Below are 26,440 nucleotides of genomic sequence, written 5' to 3'. Positions count from 1 at the left end.
TGAAATGGTATCCAAACTTATTAAAAAATAAATCCTCCTGTTAGAACAGGGAGAAAGAGAATGAGGAGCAGCCCAGGCCCGGTTCGGTGGATTAGGGAATGGCTGCAAAGCTGAATGTGCCAACGTGCTGAGATAAGGGAGTGCTGCTGCCAGGGCCTGGCAGGGTGTGAGAGCAGACAAACAAGGTAGCTCATCTCAGTGCCTCACACCCTCCATGACTTTATCAGGAAAGGGAAGCACATATTTGCAGAGTTTCCCCCACAGAATCATTCTTTCCCTTCCCTCAGTCTTGTTCTTCCTCCACCTTGTCCGGGTCCTTTCTAGTTCAAGTCCAGCCTGGCCTAACCCCTTGTTCTGTACTGCTGCCTGCAGTGCCCTGAGGCAGCTCAAGTTGGTGCAAGGTGACCTGTCCTGCATTACCTGGCTGTGCTGCTCAGCCTGTGATCCCCCCAGCTACAGCTGAGTTCTCCATGCCTCAGTCCCGAGTTTCCCAGAGTTGGAAGGGTGCTCTCTGTGCCACTCTGCCCAGCAGCCGTGGCTCACAGGCTGAGGAACAGCTCAGGGCTGACAAACTCAGAGCACGACTCTGTGCTTCCATAAGTGCTCCCAAGGAAAGGCACACCATGAGCTTCATGCTCCTCCATCCTTGAAAGTCTTTGAAACAGCCTCCCGGGGGAAGTGGTGGAGTCACCATGCCTTGAAGTGTTCAAAAAGGAGTAGATGTGGCACTTTGTGACACAGTTTAGGGGGCATGGGGGTATTTGGTCAAAGGTTGGGCTTGATCTTGGAAGTCTTTTCCAATCTTAGTGATCCCATGATTCTACCCCAGGTCACCCACCCAGGTCTGTCCAGACAGCCAGATGACCTCATAATTTACATGGTAATTAGTAACCTTTGATGAACTCTGTCACTCCTGCACGAGGACGCAGTCCCCAGATGCAAAACTGCTCCTGGTTTTCATTCAAAGGATCTCTGGGCTCCTGTGAGACAAAACCCCAACTATTTTTAATAAAATACTTCAGAACTGGTTTTCCCCACTGTTCAATGTCAGCCTGGATAGTTCTCCCTGTAAATCCCTCCCAGCCCATGCCCTGCTGCCTTGCTCAGTGTTATTCTTGTACCCTGAGGGTCTATATCCTGCCAAGTGATATTTGTTTAAAATTCCCCAATGCATAAATTTGGCACAAAAACTGGAGCAAAGGGCATCCCCCTGGTTACTGCAGCTGGGTGGAATCTTCCCACCTCAAAGTCCAAGATCTATTTACATCAGCTCACTTAAGCTGCAAAAACAGAATGAACTCTTCCTGCTAGGCTTGCTCAGAGCAATAAATGCACTGGGGAGTGCAAAGCAGAAGTGCTGCACAAAGTAATCAAGTGCTGAAGACATAAGCAGGTTTTCAGCTTGTTTAAAACTGATTCACTTGTAGCTGACGTCAATCCTCCCTCCCAAGTATCTTAGCCCTGAGATTGGAGTGTGATAAGTATTACCTGTAATGCCATCTGCTGTACAGACTGCCCCAGCTCCTCACTATTTATTTAAGGGCTAATGTTGTGCTAGACCAGAATGCAATTTATTTCAGCCTGGTTTGACTTTGTTTGGACTCTAATTCCAAATGCCTGTCCACTTGGACTTTTAAAGTGATCTGTCATAGGGCAATCCCGATGTTAGCCCTGAAAAGATGAAGTTCAAGACAGCACAGCTGAATTAAACAGAAAACTAATGTGAGAAGGACCATATGAGGCTTCCCACATGAGGAGTCAAGAGAAGATGCAGAGTCAGAAGATCACTAACACGAATCACAGAATGGCTTGGGAAGGTACCTCAAAGACAATCTCATTCCACCCCCTGCCATGGGCAGGGGCACCTTCCACTATCCTGCCCCATCCAACCTGGCCTTGACACTTCCAAGGATGGGGCAGCCACAGCTTCTGTAATGCTTAAATGCACATCAGAAGCTTGCTGTTTAAACCATAATTGAAAGAGTAATAGAGTAAATCCCTGAACTCGTTTTTTAATAAACAGGAATCTACTGCATCTCAAATTGCTTGAATTTTCATTTTATAGGACCTCCCACATAAGGATCACAGTGCCCTCTTTAATTATTAATTAACTCATGTTGACAGGATAAATTAAAATCTCTCTGATGGAGAACAAGCATCATTTATTGACATCCTGACCTTATCCTGCACTTTTAGAGTTGCTCTTTGGAACCTGTTTCAGAAGTCCAGCACCAGGGTGGGTTTTGGGGGGGCATGGGTTTTAAAATAGTTTTCCTTAGACTTGGCTTTTGTCTTGCCTTTCACTGCATGACAAAGGTGATTTTTTTTCTATTACAGCAAGCATTGGAAATAGGTTTAGACGAACTGTTGCTGTGAGTGAAGTCCTGACACTCCTGAGTGGAAAAAAAAGGTCATGAGAAAACCAGATTAATTCCATCCTACTTTGCTTTTGAACAGTTGCCCACTTCTATTACATTTCAATGGTAGATGCAGTAAGAATTAATACCTCTTTATTCATCCAGCTCCTGCCCACATTCAGCCAGGGTGCAATCTGTGCTTTCATATTTCAGCAAGGCTTGGTTTCATCTTGGAGTCTGGTCCCCTGTGCACCATCAGCTTTGCCAAGTAATTCTGGATGCAAGAAGAATGGATTAAATTCTGTTTTCCCTTGTGCAATGTCATCAGCCCTTTTTTACTGATTTTAAAGGCATCAGAAGCATGTAAACTAACAAGTAGGGGTGTTTTAGTATTCATTATCTCATGGCACTGCAGTGGAACAAGAACACAGATCACAACCAGTGATGATAAATAAACCAAGCACCAGTCTCCCTCCAAGCCTGCAAAATAAATTCCAAGTTTCCAACTTTGCAGGACTTGTAGGGAGGAGAAACATCTCCTTCCTTGTTAATTGAGCATGTGGGAGCTTAGTCAAGGAAGTTGAAGGGACTTTCCAGAGGGAGGTTGTATCTCAGCCACTGTCCTAGCTGTCCTTCCTGCTGGATTGCCTCTCTTTTTGTTCCTTCACTGTGGGACAGTGAAAGAGATGGAGTTGTAAAGATTCCCAGGATTTCCTCCAAATACAGGCATGCATTCTCTTCAGTGGCTGCTGCCAGTCCTGGTACAGCCTCAGTGAGAAGCAAAAAAACCAAAAAAGTCCTATGGTGCCATTTTTTACAGTTCCTTTTCAAAATGGAAATGTTTGAAGTCACATTTCAAGCTTGAAAAAAGTAACAAACCCAACACCAGAAGCAGCATTTTGGCCACCTCAGGAGCAGCAAAGAAACAAAGAGACTGAATGCACCAGCTCTTCATCCCCATGGAGGAAGGTGAACACAGAGATTTTAGATTACATTTCCAAAGGAAGGCAGGTTGGAGGTTATTTTTGGTGAGGTGATTTTGGGGTGTAAGGTCTGAGGTAGAGCGGAGCACACCAAGTTCTCACCTTTGTGTCACCATGTCCTTGGAGGAACGAGTCCTTTCCATGGGGATGACTCCAGGATTTTGCCACGACATGGAGCTGTTTCAAATCCATCCTTTACCAGCTCCTTGATAACATCAAATGACCTCGGTGGCCTGGCAGTGCTCTGTCTTTTGTAACTCCTCACTCCTGTGATGTGGACACTGCAAAGGAGGGGCACTGTGGAATTATTTCCATTTTCAATGTATGGAGCTGGAATATTAGAGCTTTTTAGAGGTTTTGTTGCCTTCCCTTCAAGGTGACAGTCATGAACCTGGTCAGGGGAATAAAAACAGATCACAGAATCACAGAATTCTTAAGGTTGGAAAAGACCTCTAACATCATCGAGTCCAACCATCACCCCAGCACTGCCATGCTCACCACTAACCATGTCCCCAGGTGCCACATCCACACATTTTCTGAACACCTCCATGGATGGGGGCTCCACCATTTCCCTGGACAGCCCCTTCCAATGCTTGACAACCCCTTCCATTCTTCCTAATTTCAACTTGAGCTTCCCCTGGCGCAGCTTGAGGCCGTTTCCTCTCCTTCTGTCACTTGATTCCAGGGAGAAGAGCTTGATCTCCACCCACCTCATTACAAACTCCTGTCAGGCAGTTGTAGAGAGCAATAAGGTCCCATGCCAGGTAATGCAGATCACAAACTTCATGAATATTAATTTAAAAATTTAATTTCTTGGTTGGAACTAAAGCCTGGATGTGACATCTCTAAGGTAACCTGAAGGAACCGTGCTCATTTAGTCACTCTCTAGCCCAGTTTTTCCAAATTAGTACAAAAATAGAAAAATTTAGGTTGAAAAAGACTTCAAAGAGAACTGTGCACATGAAAAGATTACTAACAAGATTAATGAGCATGTTCACTGAGCACTGAGGACCCACAGCATCTTCAAAAGGAGAAACTTTTAACACTTAAAAAATTACTTTAAGGGAAGATTACTAAAAACAACGTTGCAAAAGTATGTGACAATATAGAATTTTATATCTCACAAAGGGCCATTCCCAATTTTTTTTTTTTTTTAACGCGGGGCCTTCCAACAACTTTTTCCCAAACCACCTACTGGATTACACTGGATCGCGGACACCTGAAAACCCCTTCCCGTGGCACTGAGGGGGGCACCGACCCTCATCACCGCCGGACTGAGCCGTTCCTGAGGCCGCTGGGTGGCACAAGCGGCCGCCCAGCACCATCACGACGGCCACACCCAGCCAGAACCCCTGCGTGTGGCCCTCTTCCCAGGGGCTCCCCGCGCTGCGGGGGCGATGAGGGAACCCGACGGCGGCTGAAGGGCCCGCAAGCCCGCCGGGGCCCGCCGCGCCCCTCGCCCGCCATGTTCCCCTTCCCCTCCGCCCCGCCAAGTCTCGCGAAGAGGCGGGGCCCGCCCTTCCCGTGACGCCCCGCGCGCCCTGGCAACGCGCCGTGCTAAGGGCGGCCGCCATGGCGGCGCCGGGGCTTGGGGTCTTCTTCGTCCTTATCCTCCTCCTCCTCCTTCCGCCGCCGCCGCTCCGGCAGAAGAGCCGGCCGCGGAGCCCGCAGATACTCAATGATGCAGCTCAGGCCCGGGCCCGCATCGTGCCGGCCCCGGTTACGGACGGTGGGTGCCCTCGGGCGCTGCGGGGCGTCGGCGGCGCTTTTGGCTGAGGGGAGCCCCGCTCGCTGGCCTCCCCCTCCCAGTGCGGCGCCGGGGGTTGGCACAACCGCGTGGGCAGCCGCCCGGTTTCTCCCGGGAATCTCTGGGGTTCGCTGCAGCGCCGCTCGGGCACCCCATGGCAGCTGCGGCCGAGGCTCGGAGCCGCCTCAGAAAGACTCAGCGAGCCCCTGAGCAGCCCCCAGGCCCTGGGCACGCTGCTCGTGGCATGGACAGCACAAGGCTGGGCTTGCCATAGCCCTGAGGGTCGGTGGGGGTGTAGGGCAGAGTTTCCTGCATCCAGCACTGCTCTGAGTACAGCGGGCAGCTCCAACCTGGCGGAGGAGCCCAGAGCGGCCCTGGGTGTTCTTGGAGAGCTCCGTGCGCACCCCGAGCTGGCGGCACACTTTGTCCCAAGGCTGAGCCCTGGTGCTGTGGATACATTGTCATAAAAATAGAGCTCACAAAATTTCGTTACTGTGTTCTCAGGTGTTTCCCACTGTATAATTGGCTACTCTTTTATATCCCGGTGGTGTTGCCGTCAGCTGAGCTTTCCATGGGTTATTTGCCAAATGAAACCCATCCCAGTGCTATGTCCTTAGGGAAAAGAGACTTAAATCCCTCATCTCACAGACATAAGTTTGCAATCTAATCATCCATGTTTAAACTTCTCTTGTTTACAGGGTGAGCTAAGGATCCAGGGCTAAGCTCAGCTAACAGAACAGTCAGAACTTCAGAGATTCCAGGAAATACATGGATATTGTTCAGGTGGTCAGAGAACATCCAGGGGGCAACAGTCAAAGTGAAATAAAACAAGAGTTAGTTACAAAAAAAGTATTTTAATGTCTTTCCTGTAGAACACTGGCCTTAATTTTCCTCATTCTGTGCTATTTTTAAGTCTAGGTTTATTATAGAAAAGCAACTCTTACAAACAGTTCAGTAGAGTAATATCTACTGTTTTTTGAATTTATAAACTTGAAAACCTCGGAGTTTGAAGAAGTTGCCAAGTGTATTTTATTGAGCCAGTTTACAAACTTATTAGCAATTACTCTGCCTGTGATTGCAATATATCACAGTATCTAAAAACAGAGAGAAAAAACAGTTTCAAAGAGGTCAACCGTGGTTGTCTTGGCACATCAGGGAAATATATTCCTGCACCTTGAGACATCCTCAATACTTATAAACATCTCTCTGCTCTTTCAAAATGTTTTATTTTTCTTCCCAATAAGCTGAAACAAGCAGATACAAACAAGGTGTGTTTATCTCTTATTTTTTTTTCCTCTGCAGGGCTGAGTATATTATCATACTTCCAAAATCCCTGTTGAGCCGGGGTTTTGTTTCTCAGGGAACAGATTTTAATATTGCTTGGTTTTGTCCATGTGTTCCAAATAAATTTGCTCCGTAGCAGAAAAGATAGCTTTTAAAAATGACTTAAAGAAAACGTGAATTTGGAGAAGACTTCTGACCACTGTCAAAACCAGGGCGAGGTGAAAAGTGAAAGCATTTGGGACATGCTGTAAAGTCCCCACTCCAGTTCTCATTTCAATCTCTGGTGCAGTTGCCAAGCTGTGTGTCTGTGACCTGCTGGTGGCACAGTGTGACATCAACTGCTGCTGCGACCCTGACTGCAGCGCTGAGGACTTCAGCCTCTTCACCACATGCTCAGTTCCTGTGGTCACGTGAGTGGAGAAATAACCATAAAGCACAAAATCTTGGTTCATTTGCTGCATGCCTCTGTCCTCTCCTCTTATCAATTCCTAACCCTCCCTGCTGCCATCCTGACCCCCCTTTCACCAGTCCTTCCTGCACTTTGGCCCCAACCAGGCAGAACAGCAAATCCACCTCCCACCCATTTCTCTCCCACTCATTCCTTCTTTTCTCATGCTCCTTGCTTTCCTCCTGTTTCACTGTGCTCCTGTCTGTGGGCACTTAGGTGGTGATGCTTTTTTGGGGGGGGAAGAATGATGCATCTTCATCAATGCAGTGTCTGGAAGTTAAGAAAACTGGTACCACAGAACCATCTGGCCACTTCTGTAGATCACCAGCAATTTATCAGTAACCTCTTTGATTATGTTTATGATATCAGCTACACACTGGATCAATTCAGGGCTTGTTGAAATAGTGTGAGCATTTTTCTGACCCTAGTTTTAAAAGTCACCATCCCACCCTGCTCCCCCACTGCCAGTCTGCCACTTCACAAACACTAAAATGAAACGTTATACCGACAGATTAAAGCCAAGAGTTGTTTCTTTGCTGTTTAGTTTATCTGAAAACACCTTCACGCAATCCCATGTTCTCAAAAGGAGTTAAGAAAGCTCACTTCAAAATCATAATGTGCAAAAAATCTCATGGTGACTTCTCAGAACAGTAAGTGCAGCTTTTCAACCCACCTTCTGTATAAATTATGCCAATCTGAGCACTGGGGTTTATTCTTGGTGCTTTGAAATTTGAATTAGCAGTCATGCCAGACTGTGGTTTCTTATTGTTCTGGCACAAAAAGACTCCTGCTCCCCATTTATAGGTATTTCTATAGATCAGAAAGGTCTAATCAACACCCTCCTGACACTTTAATTGCCTCAGGTGGCTGTGCTGCCTTTGTCAACTAGAAATGCCTCAAATGAAGTTGTATTTCTTTCCCCGAATTCTTTTGTGTAAAACGTTTATTTTGCATGAAAATCCAGGGGATTTTCAGTGTCTGCAAGTGTTGTGGGTCTCGTTATTTACATCTAGGTTTACATATATTTGCATTTTTGTGTTAGTTTGGCTGATCCCAAGGTGGAGGCCCTGTGGCATCTGAAACAGCAGCAGAAGGGTTTGATTTATGATGGGATCCTATTAACAAATTACTCATCTCATGGAAGAGCTTAAAAATTTCTAAAAGTCATTTCACTTCTCCAGTGCCTGTCCTTAACTGCTCTATCCTGCTAAATACCAGTTTCACAGGGATCAGCAGCTTGTATTTGTAGCATGTAGGACACACCAGTGCTCCTGGGGTCTGAACTGGCACATTCTCCTGCAGTTCTGGGCTGTTCATGAACCTGGGGCACAGCCTTAAACACTTCCCCAAGACAAGCTGGGTAATTTCACCTCCTGTTCCTCACTCTGCCATTTCTTTCACATGCATCTCAAGTAGGAATTTTTCCCACTCCCTGCCCAGAATGGGTATTATTCCAATATCCACAAAACTGACCTGTTTTCCTGGTCTGACATCCCACTTGGGTTGTAGAAATGAAAGTACTGCTGAGCTCTGCTTGGCCTGTGGTGCAGCCCTGCATTTTTGGGGCCTTAACCATCAGAATCCCATCCAATGTGGCATTTTCTCTCTCATATTGCCACTGGTTTTCCCTTCCCCTGCTCTGTTTCTTACCTTCCTTCATGTTGCTGCTCACATTTTCCTCTGCTAAATAAAACGTGGGAGAATTCTCTATTATTATTATTTATTATTAAGCACAGAGCCTTCTAAGGATGCACAATTGTTCTACAAATTGTGTTAAACCCAGTAATTTCATGCTTTTTCTATTTTTCTGGTGCTGCCTCAGTACATGAAAAGAATTTGAAAATCTGGTCAACACTAACTTCTAGTGAATTCATTTATTATTTTTATTCTTTGCAGAGGTGACAGCCAGCTGTGTAGTCAGAAAGCTGCAGTATATTCTCTTGATGTTGAAGCAAATCCACCAGAAAGGATATTTAAATTAATTGACCAAGTCAATCCCAGTATTTTCTGCATTCATGCTACAAACTGTAAGTAGAGTTGTAGGCAGTATTAAGCATTGTGGTGTTATTTTTTGTAAGCTCTTTAGGAACCAGAAAAAGACTAAATTTAAAACTATTTTTATTTTATTCAACTTCTCAGAAAACTTGTAATTCTGTCTGCTCACAATCCTTATGTTGTGATGCTTTCACTTGTGAAAACATGGAATTAAACATCTGTGACTCTTGGCCTTCTCTGTTGGAAAAAACAAGTATTGTTTGGGGGGGTGTTTTGTAAATAATTTAACATCCTAAATAAATAATGTTTAAAGTTGTCTCATTGTTACTAACTATTGTTTCTGTATCTTTTTTTCCCTAAAGTTACCCCCTTCTTTTAATATTTTGACAGATGAACAAGCCGTGTACCTGAAATCCCCTGAAATCCCCACTCCAGAAAATTTTGATCAGTTGCTTGACAAGTTTGGAGGTGCTACTTTCAGTGCTGAGCCTGACAGCTGGAATTTGGATACAGATGCTCAAAATCCCCCTGATGCAAATGAAACGTACAGATATGAGGTAAATTATCTCTGGTTCAATAGGAGGTAAATTATATTTGATGTAATTAGTATTAGATTGCTCCAGAAAGAATAAATCAGCATTGTTTGCATCTGCTTTTAAATAATGCAGTTCTGCTGGAAGAGGCAAAATTTATATTGGTCTTCAAACACAGAAATGTAAAAAGAAGTGTAATATTTTGTGTTTAGTTACTTAAAAAGTGAGCTAGATTTTTAAGATCTTTGAAAAATAAGTCACTTTTTTTTTTTGCTATTTTCAACATAAAGCAGCAGTGGCTGAAGCATTGCTGCACAGTATTGAGAGATACTGTGGAAATAAGTACTGTTTTTATTCATATTTGTTGTTAATAAAAATGCTCTGAAACTTTCCATGGGCTGGAACACAGCTGTGTACCTGACTATGGTTTTTATTTGGCAGTATGGTGTTCCTGTGCAGACAGAGGATGCATTTCTAAGGCTGCCAAGTCCTGTTGTTTCTTCTTGGTGCTCTGATGCGAATCCTGCAGGTTGGAAAATGCACTTGAATCCCAATTTTTTTTTTTTGCTTTAGAGTATTCTGCTCTGGCTTGAGATCAGTCAGTCAGAAAGCTGGCACACTCCCCATGGAGAATTCAGATAAAGGTTCATGAGCCAATGATTTTCAAATCGCTTCTGTTTCTCTGCTTTGTTTGGTTTTTAAAGACATAGAATGGAAATTGCGTTGCATCTCTATTCAACATTCCAAGTGAGATATGTAAATCCCTGAGAATCTTGTTAATGGGTTGTTTATCCAACAATAAAATGTCCTGTTTGGCATAATTGGTTTAATCAAACAGTACAAGGGTGACACCCTGAGGAAGGAGGGGTTTGCACCACGCCAGCCCTGCCTGGGCAGCCTTTGGCAGCTTCCCTTTGTCCAGGGGTTCCTCTCACCAGTCAGATTTGCAGGCTGAGCTCTACATTTTAACCTCTCACGCAATTTCCTGGAAATCTGCAGAGGTGGAGGTGGAAAAAAAAAAAGCCACAACCAAACCCACACCTGCATTTTCCAAAGCCCGCTGTCATCATTAAATGTGGTCTCATAACAGTCATGGTGGTGATTACAGGACTGAAGACTCTTGTGAAAGAAAAAAATCTTATGAGATTCAAAAATTAAGTAATTTGAAAAATGAAGCTTTTTCTACAAGTTAAGAAGTAATATTTTGTCTCATAGCATTTTTTGAGAATATAAAAAGTTTCATTCTTCACAGCTCTCATGAAACTTTATCTGCAATAGAGATGACATTTACTTTCACTTCTGCTTGTACCTAAGGTTCTTGTCTCGTTTTTCATTTATACTTTCCATAATTGCTCTTTCATTTCCCCCGGTAATACTTGGTGACTTCTTTTTTCCAGGGTTTTTAGTAAACCAAGCCACAAAATGCATTAGATCAGTAAGTGTGGAAAAATGTGACAGCATTCAAGCACTTAGCATGTTGTTTTATATCAACTCCAGCATTTTGGCAGTAAGTATGATTTGAAACAGTCACATAGCTGAAATAATCACATTTTCTATATTTTTGCATCTGCAGAATGAAGTAATTTCTGTTTACTGAGGGATATGGTGTTTTATTTGGATTTTTAAATTGTGGGTTGGGAAGAAACATCACCCTTTACAGCAGACTTTTATACATAAAGCCTTTGGGAATGTTTTTACTTCAAGCTTTGGTAATAGAAGCATTTGCTGTTCTCTGCTTAGCCAAATATAAATAATATAGTCAAAGATAAAGTAAAAAATAATAGTTTTGAAAAGCCAAGGTCGTGTCACTGAGCTAGTGCAGTTTCATGTTTCTGTGCATGTTCAGGCTTTTCCAAGAAGCCTATTTACCAGAACACATAATTCTAAGAAATCTGAGTTTTTAAGAGTTGGTAAATCTTTGTACTGAAAGAGGAACCTGTCAGGTTTAATCTTTTGCATCTGCCCCTTTACTCCAAGTCTCAGTTTTTGATAGTGAGGGCTGGCACAGCCTTCCTTACGCTCCCAAAAAACATGACTGAGAGCAAGTTTCTTTGGCTCCTACCTACTCAAATCCAGTCTGGGGTTCTTTTTCAAAGCCTATGTCTACTTTTTCATCCCTTTCTGACCTGGGGGATGATGTCTTACGTATAAATAAATCTCCTGTAAGGATATTCAGGAAGACAAAGAAATCACTCATGAAAAAATGAAACTGAAATACATCATACCTTAACCTGATGGCTCCTTCCAGAAGCTGGAGGCCGTAAAGAAAGAGCAATCTCTTCACCATTAAAATTATTTTAATTTATGTAAATATTTAAATTAATTTAATTAGCAGTGAGTAACTGCTTAAAGATCCCTTCCAGGCTGCTCCCAGATTCCAAAGCTCCCAAAAGCAAGGAAAGCCCACTAAGCAGTTCACACCCTCACAGGTGGGATCACTCTCCTGCTCTTTCAGGATCTCATTGAAATCAGCCAAGGATTGCTCCCAGATGTTGGCTTTTGATCCTCCTGTTGTGGAAGAAGTGGAGAAAACACTGCCTCAGAAGGGCCTTGAGTGTCTCCATGTCCTCCCAAAATTAGTTCTTGTTGGCTGCAGGACCAGAAGGAACAAGTGTGGTTCAGGCCAGGCTCCAGCAGCTGAGTGGTTTTGAGTTTAATGATGAATTCCCTTTCCTCAGTGGAAAAGTCCATAACCCCTTATCCCTGTGCTGCTTGCCAAGGCAATGGCTGAGCTCAGGAGAGGTCACAGTTCTGCCCAAAGCACGTTGGATGCTAGGAAGGATCAGATGCAAGAACTGGAGAAGGTCGAGCAGCTGGTGGAGATGCTCTGTAGGAAGGTTCCCTTCCCAAAGGGAGCTGGAGGTGGGATGTGACAACAGAGAAGTGATGGCATTGGGGACAGGGTGGTCACAGGGCAGAGCAGGAGCCCTCCCAGTACCAGCAGATGGAGCTGCCGGCAAAAGAAACGGCAAACCAGTGACCGAGGGAGGCTTACTGGGAGCCTCCTGAAGGCTTCCTGAAGGATAGCAGGTCCTTCAAGAAGCCCCATCCCCAGGAGCTCATCCTGCCTGCCAGGATGGGCAGCTGGAGTGAGAACAACGTTTTGGGAATTGTTGCAGATAATCTCTGCTCTCTGCCCTGATCTGACCAGCAGATCAAGGAGTGATGGGGTTCTTGGAATCTCCCACCAGGATACTCACAGTGGTGCTTCACCCCATGGTTAGTGGGGAGTGTGTAGCTGCCAAAGCAACGAGCTGTTCCTGCCTTTCCCTGCTTCCCTGCCAGAGGGGAAGCTGAGGCAGTGGGAGGCAGCAGTTCTGCCTGCCAGTGACCTCCAAAGACATCATCCATCACCCCAGTCATGGATAAACAGAACTTCAGGAGTGGTGCTCATTCCTTCTATCCTAGTCAGAAATAGCACTGTTCCCTAAGCATGAGTCTAATCTTTACAGGGACCTTTATTCATCCAGCTGATTCTGATGGCTGAGCTGTACCTTGGGATGATAAATATGTGACAAACTGTACCTGCATCACCTTCAGGTCTCCAGCTCCCAGGAATGTGTTCCCTGCTGGGGCAGTGGATGAGTCACTGCTCTCAGTATCCCATCATAATTGCAGAATTGCTTTATGATCAGAGTCCAATCCGTGGTTCCTTCCCAAAGACGTGACTCAAACATTCATTGGAAAGTCAGAAAAGTAAAACCTTAGACAAAGTGGTGCTCCCATGGGAGTATTTTACAGACCTGATTGATGACCTTGGCCCAACATTTCTGCCTTTCCATGAAATATTTTTGGTGGAAATTTTCCAGTGGGGGCAACACATATTCACATGCTGTATAACAAAAGAGATATTTTCTTCTCATTTATTGGTTTAGAGACTGTGAAACTGTGGAACAGGACGACAAAAGCTCTTCATTTCTTTGGGAAGCACAGCCTAGCAGGTTTCTTAAACTGGTGGTCTTTGAATAATTCCAAGAATCAGAGGAAGGAGGGGATTGGATTGTAGCAGTTCTTTTCACACTTCGTGGATACTCTGGTGGATTTCCAAGTAACTCCATAACATAAAAGTTACTGTTATGAGAAGAGTTAAATAGACAAAGCCTTACCTGCTTTACTTGACTGCTACTTGCAATAGGTCAGACCTTTGCTACTGCTTTAATTTGTCCTTTTATTCTCCCCCAGGTGCCCAAATCAAGTCAGATGGTAAGTATCCTTCTAAATTAGTTGGAAGAGCTGTGGGCAAAATTCTTATTAATTACAGTTGGTGGGAATTTTTCACTGATTGATCAAAACAAATCCTTACATTAAAAAAATTACATCATTTATTATCAGTAATGATACTTAGCAACTCCAAGCTAAAATGCTGCCTGCAAACTTTCAAGCCTGATACATTTCTCATATAAAACTCCCTCTTTTCAAGTAAACCTCTTTATTTATTTAAACCCAGACCCTTTGGTTGAGCTTCAGCAGTACTTGTAACACAGCAGTTGTTCAGAGAATTACTGACTGCTGTTGCTGTGGAACAGAACCCGGAAAGGTCACACATATAATAACACAGAAAAGCCAAAATTAATTATACCCAGTATTCAGAGCTGACATGAGTCTGTTTTTCAGGTGAATATTACTGTCCAGTCCATTGTTGTCCAGGCTCAGAATGGAATGAGGACTTTACTGAACAGTAGTGACGTCCTGAGGCTCCCGATGGTTTTGGATGGACTTTGCATCAATGCAGTTCTTGGGGTAGGTCTGGCAGCCCTTTCCCCCTTGTAGCTGATGGAAAGCATCTATGCATCAAGTCACTTGACTGCCAAATTGCAAAGCTGTCAGGAAGGCCTTGCAGTTTCCCTATATTGTGACATCTCCAAAGCAAATGTCACAGGAGAAGCACTGACTTTGGGATAAAAGAGAGTGTTTTGCAACAAAATAATAACTCTGTGCAATACAACATGGAGACAGGCTGAAATCCTTGTTATTACTGTATGTGGCACAACAGACAATGACATGAGTTTAGAATTTACTTTATGCTTGGGAGAAGATGATTTCAGGCACACTAATGAGAGACAGAGGAATAGATGCTGCACACCATCTTTTAATTTTAAAGTAGAACGTTGTGTCTATGCTTAGGTTTATCAAGAAGTCAGTTTTGAAGAGGCTCCAGCCTCTGGAGAATATAATATATCCCCACCCTGGAATTTAGTTTCTTAAGCAAGCAAGAAAGAAAATACTTGCATGGTTTTAATTTTTTTTTCTAGTTTCTCTTATGTATTTGTTCAAATTAATATCTAAAACATTTAATTTTCAGGTGAATTATCACATTACCCACACAGACACAGGAGAAATAATAGAAGCAGCTGCTGCTTTTGTCTTGGGGGCAATTAGCAAAGAAGCACTTTCAATAGAGCAGAGCTTCGAAATCAGCTTCACTCAGGTAACTGTGGAGGTGTCACAGGTGACTTGGTGAAAGACATTTAATTACAAAACTTATTAAACTTGAATCAGAACAATTGTTAGCAGCAAGGTAAAATAGAACTTGCCCAGGATACCCAGATGAGGCAGCATTTCAGAGCTGGGCTATAAAGGCCTCCAAAGTCTGTCACATTTACAAGCCCCAGCTTGTGACTATAACAGAGAAAGCAAAGCCTTACTTACAGTCTTACCATCATTGTTCAAGGCAGGTCATAATCCTGAAATAACTGAAATATTTCTGTGTTTTTCAACCACTTCAGTGCAGGATAAGAGCTAATGCTCTCTGTTTGCATTGCAGGAAAATACACAGCCAGTTCCTCTCAGTGGCAATCCTGGTTATGTTGTTGGGCTGCCTGTCAGAGCAGGATTCCGGCCTCAGGGATATCCTTTCCCTGCTGGATTTCTGTTTGCTGCACTTGCTCTGGTCAATCTTCACAAACCCTTTCTAGCATGGACATCTATGAAATACATCTGTTCTCTACCAAAAATAAAAATGTGCTTTTCTGGCTATGTTTTAGGAGGGAATGACTCAGTCCTGACTGCAGTCTCCTGGGACTGTGTAGTGAGGTACATTTAGCCCTTCATTGCACACTCTGGTGCTTTTTCACACCGTGAGAGGAGTCTTGAGCTATTACAGCATTTGCAGCTTTATTTTAAGGATATGATTAAGGATTCTTTTTTTGCCACGATATCCATCAAGCATTTAATTTCCCTTAACTGTGTGTTACATCTGGCATCATTCAGAGTAGTAACAAACACAGCCAACTCACCATTCTGCAGAGCACATCCACCCAGGACTGCCTGGCAGCACAGGGAGCCAGAGCCCCAGTATTATTTGGTTATAACATGATATCAGGCTGTAAGTTACGGTAAGAAGTAATTTATTTATTTTTTTTTAATTTAATGTTTTTAACCCTCTGACAACCCTTACCCTTAGGCTCTGTTCAGGTCCTGGGCCATTTATACAGCTGAAGGAGTATTGAGAATGGTGTATTTAATTATAAAAAATGTCATTTAATTAACAATGGTCTTTCTCTTGGAAATATTGTGTACATTAGCAGCTCTAGCCAGAAGGCTTGAACAGAGCAGAGAGCAAGGAGAAGTGATGACTGTGCCAAACCAATGGATTTTGCTGTAACTCATCTTTTTTTGTGTGTGTTTTCTGGAAGAATTACAGCAGCTATGAAATGCCAGCCTTTGGCTCAGACCCTCCTTGATGTGCTGAAGGGCCAAAGCTTTCCTGAGTACGTGGCCTCATTTGGGAATTCTCAAGCCCAGGATGTGCTCGACTGGGTGCCAATAACTCAGCTCCACATCTCAGAACAGGTGAAAGTTAAGCCACTTCCACCCCTTCACCCTCACGAGATCTGTGCCTGTGCTGCAGCATCAGCTCAGCTTCACACCCTAAAAATGCAGGAACCAACTGGAGAAAAAAAATGGGGCTGGGAATGCAGAAAGAAGCTGGAGGGAACTCATGGAATATTCAGAGGAGGAGTTTCACTCTTGCTGTGGAAGTTATTTTTAATCAAGCTGGTATGCAGGCACCTCGGCTATGGATCAGGGCTACATGTTGGGTATAAAATGAGGTGTTTAAACACAGGTTAGAGTGTTGCTCTTGTAAGGATGAAGCACCAGAGGTGAAAGAGTGAACAAACAGAAACAGTGTTTCCCCTCTTACATCAGGCCAGGGTAAGACAGAGAGAATCCTTTGAAGCACAATATAAGATTGTGGATGGTTTCTTGCATGCTTCTACAACCAAAGAGTGAATGGTTTCTGTAACCAGAAGTGTGATAGTTCAAGAAGAAATTCATAAAATATTAAAGATTGTAGCCTTCAAAATTCTGCCCTGGCAGAGTTCAGGATTTTGTACTGCCCAGCAACAGTGCTGGGTCCAGCTGCTCTGGTAACCTCCCCAGTGAGCTTTCTGGGGACATTCTGCATTTTTAATGACACAAATAATTAATTAACTGTAGTGGCTTCTGCATAAGATAGACAATGAGATGATTTCTAACACCTTGCAGAGCTCATGCCAAATACCAGTGTCACTGGGAATAGAAGTGAAGTGGACTAAATACGGATCCCTGGTCAATCCACAAGCCAGGATAGTGAATGTCACAGCCACAATCACTACCACCACACTGAAGCAGGTATGTAATTAAATTACAGGATTTAAGATGAAACAACTGGGTTGTTTTCCTTGGGTATCAGCTGTGTGACAGTGACCCAGATAATCTCTTTATCTAAAGGCAGCACTTCACATTAGAATGTATTACAGCCAGCAGTTCTCTTCCAGCTCAAACACAACTGTGGGCTCCTTGCCAAAACACACTTCAATAAAAATCTATACATCATTTATGGAAAGAAACATGGAAATGTATAGGAAAAAAACCCCAAACCCTTTTAACAAATAACAGCTGACAATATAACCCAGACCAAACAAAACAGTTGTACAAATAGAATGCTGAAGCTAAGTCCTGGTTGTATTTTCATTGCAGCTTCCCTCAGGAAGGGAAAGGATTATTCCTATAACAAGTTCTGTGGTTTTCACTGACATCTCTTCACCTGCAGAGCCAGGCTACAAAGCTTGGCCCACCATTAACATCAAGTTACCCTTTGATTTTTTCTATCCATTTGTCTAAGGTAAGTATGCATCAAAAAAAAAAAAAAAGCCATATTTCTGCTTTTTCTTATTTTTAGTCCATTGTTTATCCTGTGACTGTAATAGGCCATCACTTTCTTCTAAGTTGTAGATACTGGGCTAAAATTGCCCAGGAGAGGAAGGGTGAGACCTTGTGAGGGTTCTCAGAAGGGTTAGGGTGAAGAAACCCCCATGAGGTGGGAAGTATCCAATTATAACTCTGCAAAGAGGTAAAAGGTCCGTTTGAACTTGCTGGTGCCTCTGGACCAGTCACAGCCACCACTCCTCCAGCACGTGGGATCCAGCCCCAGCCTGCCCAGCAGAGGCAGGAGGGGAAGGGAAGAGCACAGGGACACACAGGGAAAGCAGGTTCATTATCCCATAACAGCAGAGCTAAATTGCTGATTAAAGTCATCATGTGCTATTAGATAAGGCCTCTGCTTTATCTCCTTTCATAGATGAATAAGCCACATATTTCTGGCTATTTTTTCCTGTCCCACAAATTAATTACCTTCCTTTAAAAATCTGAACAGTTGAGTTGTGCTTTCAGCAAAGCTCAGTGACCCTTCCAGCTGAGTGGGGCTGAAATCCATTGGAGACACTTGCTGCAGTCACCAGCTCTCAGAATTCCCACTTCTTAAACCTCACTCTTCAGCTCTCAAACAGCCTCTCCACAGGGACACTCTAATACCTGAAAAAGTTCAAACACCAGCCTGGCCCTTTAGAATTTGCTTTTTCGTGGCTTTTCTGGAGTCTGACTGTTCCCAGTGGTGCACTCACCTACATCTGTTCTTACATATTCCAGTTCTTTTAATACATGGATTTATGAGCTGTGGAAACAAAGAACTTTGCAGCCCCACGGTCTGTGAAGGAACAGTGAAAAGGGAAGAAGAGATGAGGGAATGCAGTATCAGAACTGGGATCTGCTACTGGAACAAGGCATTGTTTGACGTAAGATGGCACATGTTTGCCTCTATTTTGGGGCTGATTTCTTTGTCAGGGAAAGGAGTGGTGTGTTGGTGTTTCTGAAATGAATGTTATATAAATAACAAAGTGGCACAAACAGCAACAAAAATGAGGAAACTACCAACAGTATGAAAAGAATGGTTGGCAAAGAGAAGTATTGATGATGAACAGGCAGCTGGTAGAGAAGAAATTACCTTTTCAGCCTGGGTTCTTATCATTTATACTGCAAGTTTGTTGCAAACAAAGAATGCTATCACAGAAAAAAACGAAATTATTTTAAATAAGTGGTACTTTTCTGGATGTATAGCTTGTAAAGATGTGTCTTTATTAAATTATTTTGTGGTTTTGACTGTACAACTGTACAAGAAAGGGAAAAAAATTGCTGTTTACAGGGACTGTATGTGAATAATTTTCCAGTAGAACTATTTTTGCCATCCCAAGGTCTGATCAAAGTGGGGTCAAATAGAAAATGTTTATAGAAAACACAATACAAGAGGAAGCAAAGAAAAACCTTTCAGGTCAAGCTGGCAGGTTCCAACACTGCACTCTCCAAGCAAAATTTCCCACCTTGGAAAACTGGCCTCCTATTTTTGCTGGCTGAGGAGTCCATGCTGTTTCAATATGTTGTTCAGCCTCTCGATTTCTTGCTCCTGTAGGAGACAAAATTCAAATCATTAACAGCCTGCGAGCAGATTCCCAGGTTCCCACAGCTCTTCCCACTGCTATAACGTATCTCCTGCTGCAGGAAAACAGGACGACCTGGCCAAAAGGAGTAGGACAGAGGTAGGGACATCATTCCTTTGAGGAGGAGCAGCCCAGGGAGGCACGGGCAGGGCTGTGCTGCTTCAGCCCAGCTCACCCCACACTTTCCGATGAGGAAACCAAGCCAACAGTGCCAACCTTGCACAAGGATCCCCAGCAGCAGGTAAACCCAAATTAAAAGTGTTTTTTTACCTTCTCCACACAGCTGTGTTCCAGTTGTTCCACCCTTGTGGCAAGTTTCAGGTTTGCTTGCTTTAACTTGGACACTTGTTGTTCTGAGCGGGTCTTCACCGATAAAATTATTCCTGTGGAACAATTCACAGTGGGTTTGCTTTACATTGTAAAACAGCCACGAGCAGGAGTTCACAGCACACAGGCTCTGTGCTCAAGGAGTTAAACGTGTTCTTCTCCAGCTCAGCTTCTGTCATCTTCAACCACCCTTCCCAAGTGCTTTTCTTAATGAGGAAGGGTTTTAAGTCAACCACCGGAGGGATTTGGATACTGATACTCTGCTGGGGAGAGGCAGCCTGACCTCGGAGCTGAATTAATCACTCTGACTGTCATTCAAATCCTGAATCTGAATCTGCTCCCTTGGCAGAGCCCAGGGGTGCAGCTGGGGCAGCTTTGCTGTGTTTTAGCAGTTTTAGGTGTGAGAGCAGAGCAAAGCCTGGGGCACAGGGCTCCTCCATCCCCTGGGCCGATCGCTCCGGCCTGGCCGAACAGGACCTGGCACATCCTCAGGTCCGCAAGGCTTCGGCTTCACCTTGCACAGCTGCAGGGAGAGCAGGCAGTGTCTCCTCAAGGCAGAGGTGGCACTTCCCTCTAAGCACCATTAGGTGATTCCATGTCAACTCAGCCCCCACACTGAAGACATTTTCTTCCCAAAAAATAAAACAAAGCAGCTTGATGAGAGCACGAAGAACATCATGTTCTCCCTCCCGACACAGCTCCTCTGGATCATGGCTGATTCCAGTGCTCCAGGCACCAGTTTGGCCTCTGGGGGTTCAGTTCTCCGAGGACAAAGCAACGCCGCTGCTCATTTGCATTGATAACATCGACAGGAACTGTGCCCAGGCACTGACACCCAACACCCCAGCGTGGGGCAGATTCCCTTTGTCCCTTTCTGCTCCAAGCAGGTGGACATTGCATAAAGCTTGGCAGGGAGCCTGGAGCACCCAAGGATAAGGGGATTTACTTGTAATTGCAGTCCCGGTGTTCTGCTGTAAAGTGAGGCTCCCGTGGCTCCCACGGCCGCATGCAAATCCAGTTTCTTTCTGACTTTCACTCGGAAATAACAAAAGCCACAAGCTGCTCTGACATCTCTCTTCTTTCTGGCTACAGCTGCCGACCAGGCACCTTCTCCCCACTGGAAGGGGCTGAGGGCAATGGACACAGCCCCAGCAATCCCCTCCTCTGATCCCAGCTGCGTCAAATACAGAGCACCCACCAAAAGTGAGCACAGGACAGAGCTTGAGATGAGGTTTTATGCGGGAATTTGAGATCATCTCATTGCCATATTTTTTGGAATCCCAAAATTCCTTCCCCAAGAAAGAAGAAAGTGTTTCCAGCTATGCTTGTTTCAGATGTGCCTGAATTTACATCTGTGTGCAACAATGTATAGCTACAACAGTGAAGTCACTGAAGTCTGATTCAGGGACATTTTCTATTTCTCTTTTTATGGCAAACACTTTGAATTCAAGCAAGAAAGATCCAGAGTGAGATCAGGACATTCCTGATCGCAGCATCCCTGAAGGGGATGATGGAGTCACAGCAGAACAGAGCATTAGAACCTACTCTGCTGTAGCAGCAGATTCAGGAAGACAGGGGCTCCCCTGCCAAAAGGATCCTACAGTGGAAATTCAGAACATGAGCCATCCCTCTCCAGGAGAAGGGTGCAGGAACAGATTCTGGGTTTTTTTTAGGGGGAATGTGCCTGGCTGCTGTGCACCCGAGGCATCACACCAACACAAGCAGCAGATTATTTCTGCTCTAAAGAAATGGCAGCCTAATTATAGCCACATTCCAGCAAGGAAAACCACACGGGTGGAGCTCTGAGTTTGCTGGGAGGGCAAGACCCCCAGGATTGGGTTTGAGAAGAGAACAAAACCCAGATAATTCAGGGAAGTGTGGCAAATCCAGCCCGGTTGTGCACCCACCGTTGATGATCCGGGCCACCCTCCAGAGCCGCAGGAGGATCAGGAGCCCCACGGCCTCAAACGCGTGCTCCTGGAAGATGAGGACGATGTCGAGGATGAAGGACACGACAACAACGATCCCGTCCAGCACCTCGAACTTGTGGTGGAAGAACTCCCGGCGGTAGACAAAGACTTTAAACCCCACCTCAACCAGGAAGATGGTTAAAATGGACAGGGAGAGGTAGTGGAAAACCTGGGAAAAGAGCACCAGTTTAAGCCAGGAAGCCCCCGCAGTGTGCACACAGGCAGGGCAGGCTGGAAAGCCTCTGCTGCTTGAGGGCACCTCTGGTTTGGCTCTACAAGGAGAAGGGCTGAGAACTTTTCTTCTGTGACCACCGGCTCAGCAAGGCCAGAGGTCCAGGGCCTGCCTTGCCCAGCCTACCCAGGGGACTTTGAGCCACCAAAGGGAGGGAACTGCTGTGCATGTTGACATTTCCCCACATTTTACCTTTGGGGTTATGTTATATCTGTCTGGATTGATGATTTTCAAATCCATCAGCAATTCCCCAAGAACCAACAAGGCATCCAGGATCACCAAGCAGACAACCCCGATCTGTTGGAGGAGAAGAACCAACATGAATCCCCTCCCAGCACGGACAGAGGAGCAAGAGGAGCCAGTGTAGCCCTTCAGCTAAACACACCCCAGTGCCCACAGCCCTGATTCGGCTGGTTGTGTTTCATGGAGCTTTCCATTGCTCCCACACAGGACTCCCACTCCTGCTGCCCCGAATGCTTATTCCACATGGAACCACCTGGCTCCCCACCAGACCCTGCCTGGCGTGGGGGGCTCAGGGAGCTGGAGGAGAGCACGTTCCAGAGCTGTGGTGATTGTGCACTGAGGCTTGTCTCCTCTCAGGAAACATCTGCACCTGCAGCAGAACAGCTCTGTTCCGACAGGACAGCTCAGCTCGGAAGCAGCAGCTGCTCTTGCAGCACCGTGGGGGCTCACGAGCTCAGTGCTGCTCCCTGAGCTCCGTCCCACAGCGACTCTGCTGTCACAGGTGCCCTTGGCCTGGGTTTGTTCTGCCTCACCTGAAACCTGTGTGAGCTGAAGAGCTTTTTCATCATGTACTGGAAGGAGATGTGTCTCCTGGGGGGCTCCAGTTTGATCTCCAAGTCTGGCTGCTTCTCCCCAGCCTCCTCCTCCTCCTCCTCCCACTTCCGATAGTCGTTGCTCCATTGCACGGGGTCGTCGCCCACCACTGTGAAGTGCTTCAGGTACTTGGACATGGCTCTGGATCAAGCTGGCATCACCCTGCCGACGTCTGAGGGACAAGAGAAGAGTGTCACCTCCCCATTCGGAGCTGACCAAGGATGCCAAATCTTCCACCCAGAAAGGCTGACAAGAGCGTGACATTCGGACACAGCTGGCTGGGCCCTGCTGACGGGAAGTTGCTTCATGGTGGTACCTCTGGTTTTGCATCATCTCCCCCACCACCACACAGAGCCCCCGCTGCCCTCCCAGTTCTGTTTGCACCTCGTGCTGCTCAACAACAAGGAACTTCCTCACAAGGTATTTCCAAACTTCTCCAAACAAAGCATTGATTACAGGAGCAAAAAGCCCCAGCCCTTATCTGGCACCTTGTGATGGAGATGGGGACAGCTGCCCTTGTGTTTCTAACACTGATCCATGGAAAGCTGTTGGTCAAGCTGACCCCGGCATCCTCTCCCTCCGGCCACACTGCCAAGATGAGGAACAGCCATAATTTCCCTCCATTAACATTAATGACGCCCTGTTATTTCAGTCTTTGCAGGCAAATTAAGCAGGTGATGCCCTCATTCCAGCCTGGCAGGTGGGTGACACTGTCCTCCCCATCTCCTCCCGTCCAGAGCTGACCTCATAACCTCACCCTCGGGCATCCCGGCTTCAGCCCATTCCCGCGGGCACCCAGAGAGGGGCAGGACTTTCGAACCAAACTCCTGATTAAGGCCACGCTCCAGCAATGAAAACCGTATGGGTGAAACTCCGAGTTCGCTGGAAGAGCAAGACCCGGGAGCCTCCAGATGGGCTGCGCGACTGCAGGAGAGGCTCTCGTGTTCCCATCGCAACCCCCTCAGCCTCCCTTCCTCTTTCGGCAGCCCGGCGAGGCTGTCTCACCCACAAACCCTCTGAGATCCGCTCCTGCCGCCAGCTCGTCCCCATCCCGCTCTCCGGGCACCCGTCCTTGTCCAGAGCCGCCCGGGGAGCTCGGCGCCAGCGTCCCTTAGCCCGCTGGTGCCACCACCGGTCCGCCCGTGTCCCCGGGCTGCTCGCCCTCCCCTCGGCTCCCCGGGGCCGCGGTGGTCTCCGCTCCCAGCTCCGGCCACCTCGTCATCTGCCGGGAGGAGGGAGCTGCTCCCACGGTGCCGTCACAGGGGCAGCACCTTCGTTCTCCGCCACCGGGCGCCGAGCGGAGCCCGCGGAGAGCGGCCCCGGGCATGGAGCCCCCGGCCCCGTGCGGGACGGCCTCGGGGCTGCCGCGGGGCCTGGAGCCGCCGGCGGATGGAGCCTCCAGGACTTCGAGAGTCCCCAACATCTCCTGTTGCCAGCATCAACCGGAGCGGCCATGGCGACGCCCAGAGCGGGACGGAGCCCCGGGCCGCGGCGGGACCCCGAGGGGAAGGACGTGGCAGCCCCGGGAGGGTCCCGCTGTAACCCCGCCACCCCGGCCCGCACCTACCGGGCCGAGCCCCGCTCCTCCCGGCCGCCCCCCGCTCCCCGGTACCTTGCAGGTCCCAGCTGCGCCCTCCGCCTCCCGCTGCCGCGGGGCCTCCCCCGGCCCGGCCCCGCCTCCCCCGGCCAGGGGCGGCCCCGGCCCGGCCCCGCCGCCTCCTCCCACCGCGCTCCGAGAAACTTCAGCGAGTTCCCAAGCCAGGCCCCCTTCCATCCCCGACGGCCCCGCTCCGACATTTCCCGTTTCCGCAGCCTTTCTTCCCCGGACTGCCCGCGGTTCATCGGTTCGCGGGAACTGCCGGAACAGGACACGCAGGATGGAGTTTAAACTTTTTTTTCACTGTTTTTAAACTTTTTTTCCCCTATCACTCGAAACAGCGAGCAAAGATCCAGGAGAGTCGTGAACTTAAATTGTGATTCTGCTGAGCCCAGAGCTGCTGCTGAGCCCGGACACAGATCAGTCCCACGAAGTCGGTGGAGGTCCAGGGATCAGTGTGGGATGTAAAATCCAGGAATCAGGCCTGGATTAACCTGCCTGCAGATATGGGCTCGTGTTTTGTCAGAAGCCTCTTCATGTTTAGGGTTCCCCTCCATCTCTCAAACACAAGCTGGTTTGGGAAGTCCTGAGAAAAACTCAGCTGTGAAAAGCACCTGGGACCCAAAGCACCTCTGCTGGGCCAAACTGGAAATACTTCAGTTTTCTCCAAGGAATGAACATCTCTCCAGTTTTGCACTTTAAAAGCCGTAAGATGTTTCTTTCTTTGTTAAGGGTTTCCTCCTTGAGAGTGCTTAAAGCTTTTCCTGCAACCTAAATGTTTTCTATCACCTCATCCCAAAGGACACATCCCTGTCCTCCTTCCCAGGGCGATGAGGAATGAGCACAGGTGACACCCTCCTGGAGCTCCAAATCCCCCATCCCTCAACCATCAGCTCAAACCAGCGATTTACAGAGCTCGAGTGGAACAGCAAAGGCACAGCCCTGGACCCGCGGCAGGGATGTTTAGGCTGGGGGTTTCCAGTTAATTTGGGCATTTTGGTCTCAGCTGAGTCCAGCAAACAGCAATCAGGTAATGGGGGAAGATCTGCACCTGAGAGCTCAGCAGATCCAGCCCCTTTTGGGTAAGGACTGTGGGGTTTAAGGAGAAAACCCCCACCATGAGGGATGTGTGTGCAGAAAATCCCTGTGTTCCCCTGTGGAGGCCTGAGCTCTGCTGGGACCAGGTCCTCGTGTTCCAAGGAAAATTGATGTGGTGTTGTTGAAGTCAGTCTGACTTAACTCAGAGCTGAATACAACAGCCCTGACACATCCCAAAGCAAACCAGAAACAGGCAAACATGACCTGTGTGGAAAAACAGCCTTTCCACAGGGGATGGCAAGGACAGGCTTCACCTTGGAGAAACCAGAGAAACACCCCAGTGCCTTGAGGGACACCCAGCACGAGTGCCTCAGATCTTACCACTCTTGCCATGGCACACGACAGGGATTGAAGAGAATTTGGATTTACCACAATTTCCTCTTGTGGAGACCTCCAGCACAGCCCAGTGCCCCTCCCCACTCCAATCCATCCTTTTGCAGCACCCACAGAGCTCTGGGCCAGCAGGACTTGGTGTTGGGCTGTGGGGACACAGGCCCTGGAAGGTTCATGGCTGCTCCAGCCATTCCATGTGTCAATTAGATATTCCTACAAGTATTATTATGGAAAAACAATTGGCAATCAGCACATACTCCTCCTCTCTTCCTCCACTGACCAAAACAACCCAACCCCAGCAAACAGCCATAAAACACGCTGGAGCTTTTGATCAAAACCCACAGCAGGACCAGCAGCTCCTTTTCTTCCCTTCCTGCTGCCATGGTGGGACAGGACCCATCCACCTCCAGCCGGGGGAGCCTGAGGAATGACCCAGCCTCGGGGAATGCAGCCAGGCAGAGAACACAGCCCAGAATAGGCACCTGTGTCACCGAAACTGCATTTGGGGAGACAAAAAAACAAGCCATGGAGGACAAAGGTGTGGCAGCATGGCCAGCGAGGAGGGGTGACTGTGTCGCTTCGAGAGCAGGCACATCCCAACCGGTTCCACGTGTGCTGGCACTCAGCACAGCAATAACAGACATACAGGGTGTTGGACGAGGAGGGAGAAAAATTATAGAGCTATAAAGGAAACCACAAGTGTGATTCAAAGGGTGAAAGTAAGTTTGTGAGAGAGCCTTAACAGGTAATCTGTGACATCTGATCTAGCGAGCTTAGTAAGAGGTTTTTGATTAATCAGCTGTAGAGGGAAGGGAAACATTTCTTCAGAGTAGGAAAATGGCTCCAATTCAGAGAAATACATTGAAAAGATAAAACCAGTGGCTGAGGACTGCCCAGAAAAGGCGTTTGGGGCAAACAGGTCCCACTCACTGCAGAAGTAGAGG

At 46.8% G+C, this 26,440-nt stretch overlaps 2 protein-coding genes and 1 long non-coding RNA gene across 7 annotated transcripts in view; 1 reads left to right on the top strand and 2 right to left on the bottom strand.

Moving 5' to 3' along the window:
* Positions 1-6: 6 nt before the first annotated feature.
* Positions 7-4,800, bottom strand: LOC116453093. 3 transcript variants are annotated; one of them, XR_004243672.1, is made up of 4 exons: positions 3,846-4,799; positions 3,443-3,731; positions 2,507-2,631; positions 7-980 (listed from the first exon to the last, which is right to left on the bottom strand). It is a non-coding gene; the product is annotated as an uncharacterized LOC116453093 (long non-coding RNA). The 3 variants fall into 3 exon arrangements; XR_004243673.1 differs by lacking the exon at positions 7-980 and adding an exon at positions 2,137-2,393 and having other exon boundaries at positions 3,839-4,800; XR_004243671.1 differs by lacking the exon at positions 7-980 and adding an exon at positions 2,137-2,393 and having other exon boundaries at positions 3,846-4,798.
* A 77-nt stretch (positions 4,801-4,877) lies between these two features.
* Positions 4,878-26,440, top strand: part of TCTN1 (tectonic family member 1) — a 26,787-nt gene continuing 5,224 nt past the window's right edge. The window contains exons 1-15 of one of the 3 annotated variants that reach the window (XM_032128172.1): positions 4,878-5,069; positions 6,661-6,781; positions 8,716-8,846; positions 9,205-9,371; positions 9,789-9,876; positions 10,745-10,854; positions 13,530-13,550; positions 13,962-14,087; positions 14,650-14,775; positions 15,112-15,194; positions 15,542-15,682; positions 15,983-16,139; positions 16,836-16,961; positions 17,310-17,454; positions 18,258-18,772. In XM_032128172.1, the coding sequence (XP_031984063.1) occupies positions 4,913-5,069; positions 6,661-6,781; positions 8,716-8,846; positions 9,205-9,371; positions 9,789-9,876; positions 10,745-10,854; positions 13,530-13,550; positions 13,962-14,087; positions 14,650-14,775; positions 15,112-15,194; positions 15,542-15,682; positions 15,983-16,139; positions 16,836-16,961; positions 17,310-17,453 (1,698 nt within the window). In that variant the 5' untranslated portion in view covers positions 4,878-4,912 and the 3' untranslated portion in view covers position 17,454; positions 18,258-18,772. The other 2 variants (XM_032128170.1, XM_032128171.1) reach the window with 2 other exon arrangements.
* Positions 18,723-24,151, bottom strand: HVCN1 (hydrogen voltage gated channel 1). Its single transcript, XM_032128178.1, has 6 exons — positions 24,081-24,151; positions 22,408-22,640; positions 21,824-21,928; positions 21,337-21,568; positions 19,373-19,485; positions 18,723-19,068 (listed from the first exon to the last, which is right to left on the bottom strand). Exons 2-6 carry the CDS (start codon positions 22,603-22,605, stop codon positions 19,003-19,005), a joined length of 714 nt encoding a protein of 237 aa, XP_031984069.1. The 5' UTR covers positions 22,606-22,640; positions 24,081-24,151; the 3' UTR covers positions 18,723-19,002.

This window comes from Corvus moneduloides, chromosome 18 (genome assembly GCF_009650955.1).
Source record: "Corvus moneduloides isolate bCorMon1 chromosome 18, bCorMon1.pri, whole genome shotgun sequence".
In the NCBI taxonomy this organism is placed as follows: Eukaryota; Metazoa; Chordata; class Aves; order Passeriformes; family Corvidae; genus Corvus; species Corvus moneduloides.
Note: the sequence above shows the minus strand (reverse complement) of the source record. Positions and strands in the feature narration are given on the sequence as shown.